This window comes from Aplysia californica, unplaced genomic scaffold, assembly GCF_000002075.1.
Source record: "Aplysia californica isolate F4 #8 unplaced genomic scaffold, AplCal3.0 scaffold00005, whole genome shotgun sequence".
Lineage (NCBI taxonomy): Eukaryota > Metazoa > Mollusca > Gastropoda > Aplysiida > Aplysiidae > Aplysia > Aplysia californica.
Window position 1 is genome coordinate 3,373,751 of NW_004797275.1, and position 6,000 is coordinate 3,379,750.

The 6,000-nt window shown below is 40.1% G+C and overlaps 1 protein-coding gene across 1 annotated transcript in view; it reads left to right on the forward strand.

The window, feature by feature from the left end:
* Window positions 1–819: 819 nt before the first annotated feature.
* The window catches only part of LOC101864186, a gene marked incomplete in the record, with an annotated part of 17,971 nt that continues 12,790 nt past the window's right edge, over window positions 820–6,000 (forward strand). Inside the window, 3 exon segments of the mRNA XM_013080494.2 lie at window positions 820–1,093; window positions 2,010–2,828; window positions 5,630–5,849. Coding sequence (XP_012935948.1) covers window positions 2,012–2,828; window positions 5,630–5,849 — 1,037 coding nt within the window.

The window sequence follows — 6,000 nt, forward strand, 5'->3', positions numbered from 1 at the left end:
ATACAATGTCGAAGCAAATGATGGCAATCGCTACAAAAGGACTGAATTTAACTTCAAATGGACTTTCTTCTTACACATTTGATCTTAATGAAAATACAAAAGTGCAGCACTACGTTTCAAGTTATGGGTACTGGCAAACTTTCAAATTTTTTCATTCGGTTATTATTATTATTATTATTATTATTATTATTATTATTGTTATTACGGCCAGTATGTCTAACCTAACAAATCTATTGAGAACCTAAAGAACCGCATGTGCTTCACACAAAGACCGACTCTGAAGTTTCAGGGTTTTGGGGAGAGGGTATGAAAAGTGATCAAAGGTTTACAAAATTTAAGCATTGTGAAATTGAGGGAGAAATTAACAAAAGCAAAGCAGAAAACACCTTGTATCTGATAACATAGCACCCTCTGGTGGAACTCCTTGGAAGGGATAGCCTTCAGAATAGCTGATTTACCAAAAGAAGTGTCCCTAAATAGCAGTTTAAACTTACCAACCAAACCTTTGAGGGGAATATAGGAACAGACAAACGAAGAAAAAGATGAACACGGACAGACATGCAAAGGATGATCTAATTTAATTGCTATATTTTGATTATTTCACCATAATGTGTTATTGTTCAAATAAAAGAGGTTATAGATCTAACATCTTTGGCCATAGCATTATAAATCAACGAGAGACAAATCACACTTTTTAAATATTTTAAAATTTGCACACGTATAGATCTACTTTGATTTTCTCCGGATTTTCCCGGAACCGACAGAGGTAAAATAATATGACGTAGGCTTAGACATTGATCCAAGCAGGCAATAGAATTCATGAAAATGGCGGGCTAGGAAAGTTGGTTGCATCTATACGGTCGACTTTCAGTGGCCCAGCACAATGATAGAACGTAGGACAATTTTGTCTCAAATTGTGGTTGAAACGAACGAAATGTGATAACTGGTATTCTGGTGTTTGGAGACAATTCTTTTTACAAGCTAAGATACATTGAAGAGGCCCTGAAAGTAAAATTTAGGTTTTACTCTTTGATTTTCAGCATTCTATCCCCATTGAAGTAAAAGTCAGAAGGCACTACCTGCTACTGGTTCGGTAGGTATTACTGTTGTCTGTTCCTTTTATATTATTGTCTTAGTTTTCCCCTGTGTTATACTATGGCCGCTATCTTGTTCATATACTTCTGAGTTTGTGAGGGCGAGGCCTGAATAGGCTGGGTGAAAGAAATGGAAACAGGGGAAGGCAAACACAGACGGAAGCCGGTAGACAGGGAGAGACATGGAGAGATAGTGAGAGAGACACGGAGAGAGATACTTGGTTTTGAGATAGGGGATGTCGCTGTGCTTTTCTATACTTAAAGGTGATTTTACGGCCCCATCGATACACTTTAGATGAGCTAAGAAGCCAGCTTCGATCCTGCCTGTCAAGGCCAATCCGTGTTGAACTGAAGGGAATACCACACCCTAGCAGAAAGACTGAGATACTCAACAACAATTCTCTACACGTGGGAATCGAGCTCAGGTCTCCTATGTGCGACGGCAAAGTGCCTATCTGCTACACAACAGATACCCGTTTGCTTCTCTTTAACCAAAGTTATTCCTTATGCGACCACAAATCTGTTAGCGGATGTCTAGAAGTTGCCTCTATTAGGTCCTACTTCTTATCGGACTCTGCGGGGTGATGGTTTGGCGCAACGCTGTCGCACGCAGGAGACCGAAGGTCAGTTCCAGAGAGAAGATACATAATAATCATTATCGTGCATCTCAGTCTTTCTGCTGGGATGTTATTTATATCTTGGTTAGCTCGGAAGCCTACCTTCTAGATTATCCAAATTATGTGAATAGGGGGGTTAAAATGCCTACATTAATTGTTTCTAAAAAGGCTTTACTTCTTTAGTCTTCTTACCGTAGTTTAATATTGCTTGCTTTTACCAAGAGCTGAACGACCATAATTATCCTATGTCCTCAACTCAACTCAACTCAACAGAGCTGCTGATATTTATTCTCTCCAGAAATGAGTGGAACCTTTAAAGACCGCATTCGGTCTCTGATCAGAAGCGGGCTCCGGAGACAGAAGACTGTATCCCACAGCCCTCCTCCGTCTGCCACCAGACCGGCATCCACTCTTCAACAACGTATTTCCCACCCGTCATCCCACCCGTACTGCGTTCCTCGCTCGAGCAGTACTTCAGAAGGTCTCCAAGACCCTTCCACTAAGGCGGGCTGCTCGAGAGACCCCAATTATGTCTTCTCCCGTCGACACAGTTCGACTCTTCCCTTCACCCAGAGTGACCAGAACTTCTTGCCTCCGTGTTCAGGAAGAGACTTAAGTCACAACGATGACGATGATGATGATGCTGATGAGGACCGGAATGATCACGAGGATAGGGAGAAATTATCACCCATTAAAACTCCAGAGTCGGCGAGATACACTGCCATATCTCCCATAGCGCATTTCTACGAGGTGTACAAGGCGAACGGTGGGAAATTCAGCAAAACGACAGGAGCAGGAGGGGGGAACTCTGCTAAACTGAAGTGTTTAACAGGGTCGTCAATGAGGCGGGAAAAGTCGGATTCATCTGAGGACTTGATAAATTGTGTAACGATCTGTTCCCAAAATATTCCTGAGCCAACATTTCACAACGATGTGGGGTACACGGAGACCAAACAGTCAGATGTAGCGGAAAGAAAGGAAACGAAGAGTGAGGATCAAGGTTCTGCAGGGACTGTAGAAGATGGCAACAGTGGTGCAGACCAGCAGAATGCTGCAGACACACTAAAGGACAGAGGAAGGGAAGGAACTGTGGAGCGATGCCAGCCTAAAGAGGAGGGTAATTAAATTGTTTCCCTTTTTTAAAATAATGTCTGTCTTTTACTGTGTCTTCTTTGTATTTTCTCTCTTACATTTTATCCTATTTCGACCTGCGGGGCGCTTTTAGTGTGTTTTCTGGGTGTTTTTTTCCTCTTTGCTTCTGTCATTCCGTTCTTGTAGGTCTTAACCATTTTATATGATTTTTGACTATCTGGCGTGCATGTAAGTCTACCAGCCTCTTTTGCCGTCTCGATCTCCATCTCCATCTCTATTTTCACTTGTATCTCCCTTTCTGTTCTGCACCGTTAAAGATCTAAATGATACAGACGACGGCGTAAAAAATTGCTATTATTTGTGCCATTTCTTGCTAAATAATAAGAGTAAACAGTCATGGTATCTTTGGTACACATGAGATTGCGGCTAGATTTTCCGGAGAAATGGGTTCTTCAGTATTATGCGGCTACTTGCTCTTAGTTTACCTTTCTATTTTTCCCGTCTGGGACAAGATCTAAAAAACGAGACCATGTCACTCCATTATTAAAAGAACTGCATTGGCTCCCTGTAAAAAAAAGAGTGATATTTAAAATCTGCGTCATGTGTTTCAAATGTGTAAATAAAACTGCTCCTATTTATTTACAAGAACTTATCAGTATTTATAAGCCAGGGAGAAACCTAAGACCATCAAACGATAACACCCTACTTGTGACACCTGTAAAATCATACAAATCATATGGAGAGAGATCTTTCTCATATCTTGGTCCATTTATGTGGAACAGATTACCCATGAAACTAAGACAAATAAAAACACTTGATAGCTTCAAAAGACATCTTAAACATTTTCTGTTCCTACAGGCCTATCCTTCATAAGCTTTTAACTTTATTTTTCATTATAGTTGTTCTGTTCCTATGTCTGGATGAAAATAGTCTCTCTCTCTCTCTCTCTCTCTCTCTCTCTCTCTCTCTCTCTACTCTCTCTCTCTCTCTCTCTCTCTCTCTGTGTGTGTGTGTGTGTGTGTGTGTGTGTGTGTGTGTGTGTGTGTGTGTGTGTGTGTGTGTGTGTGTGTGTGTGTGCATTAATGTATATTGCATAAGAAGAAAGGAAGTAGTAAGAAAGGTTTTTGAAAAATGGGTATTCCAATGTAAAGCGCATTGAGCTACTTTTTTGGAAATGCGCTATATAAATGTTATATATTATTATTGTTTTTTAAAAATTATTAAACTTTAGCCATCATTTGTAGATCATAAATAGCTTAATACGCACACACAGAGTGTCCACTCTCCACCAGGCTTCTTTGGGATCGCCGTCACTTTTTGTTAAAAATGTAACTCATTTTAAGAATTAGGAGAAAGGGAAGGAGTTGGGGGGTAATTTTTAGCGGGTATAAAGCTGTAATAAATTTGGGAGCAGCAGTCCCAGAAGGCAGAAATAATAATTATGAGGCTTCACGTGCGAATGATAATAAATGGTGAAACCAAAAGGAAGCCATCAAGCTATGAACATCCAAAAGTCTTAGAAATAAAGGTTTTCAATGCCCAAAATGAAGCAAACTCTTCTCTGTAAGGATTGATCAGCTTGGCCATAGCAGAAGTCACACGCTATCTTATTCCATATTTCTTCAACTTTGCTTTGGAAATACAGTAGAAACTGCCTAAGACGGCAACGCATTATCATTGAGAAAAGTGACCTAAATAGACAGGTGGACTGTAATACACAGTGTCATTACAATAACAATTTATAAAAAGTAACAAAGGAGGAAATGCGAAGTGGTCGTTTATACATGTGATTGTCTTCTACAGGTGTCCGTTAAAGCAGGTTCGATCCTACATGTGTTCTCCATACAATGATCATTAGACAACAGTATAAATCATTACCTTTTTAGCATTTTTGAGAAGGTAAAATAGTTGCAGCCAACATTATTTTGATAAATAAACGTCAAGGTTCTCAAAAGACCCAATGATACGGCGCAAGAGGGAATAACCACGGATTTTAAGGGGGTTCGAAATTATCTCTTACTTCCCTTGAACCAAGCAATCCGATTTAAAAAATAGTGAAATTAACTATTAACAGGTAGTAGTCAAGTCCTCAATACTCCATTTGGAACTTACTGGAACTACTATGCACACCAGAAGTCCCCACCCCGAGTGGAGCCACACTTGGGTCTCTGTTACATTATGTGTTTTTGTTAAGAGTTTAACGGCACTTGCAACACAACCGAGTAAAAAGGTGCAGAGGATTAGAGGTGTTACAAGAGAGTAACACACCCAAAAAAAAATAAGAGAGACAAGGACGGTACATTGGGAAAGAATGAGGCCTTTACACCAGAGCACCCACCAGCCACTCACCACGAAAGATGGATTTAACTAATTTTTAGAATGGGGGATCAAAATTTACTTTTAGACGGAATTTTTAGCTTCGTGTACTCTCTGTCCTTTTGATTTTGTGGTTAGATCTAGATATATTATTTTACGTTCACCTCTTTTTACTCTTTAAGATATCAGTCCGAAGTTGACCTTGATCTTAGCAGGCAACACCGTTGGCTTAGCAATAAATATTATGGCGATTACGGTGTTTATACCCGGCAACTGTGAAATTTTGGTTAGGTGCTTCGCTATCGCACGCAAAAGACGGGAAGGGTAAAAACAGCCTGTCACCTTACTGCTCTAATTTGTGTCTGTATTACCTGTCCTGGGCAACATGAATTGTGTCTATGGAGGGGTAAAACATCCTTCGACTACAATTTTATTTTATAATAATATACACTGCCAGTACACCCCCCCCCCTCTAAAAAAATAAATTTAAACAAAAACCTGTTTCCGTAGCATCCAAGAAAATACAGATGTGCTCATCCCCGAAAAACAACGCCAGTAAAGAAGGCGATCTTGATGGTAATGATGATGATCACGGCGTTGAAAACAAGGGCAGCGCAGAAGAGAGTAAGGACATGATGAGTGATGAGACTGGCATGGTAGATGTATACCGTCTACAGGAAGAAGCAAGCGTTACGGGACAACTGCTGTGGAAGGGTATAAGACGATACAGGTGAATAAATCAACTCATGGTCGTCCTCTCTTTCGTGTGCCTATACTTTTATAAAAATTGTTGATGCTTTTTTTGCAATAGTTGATACTGTTTTTGTTGCTGTTGTTGTTGTTGTTAATGTCCATAATGATAATGACGTTGTGCATATGGT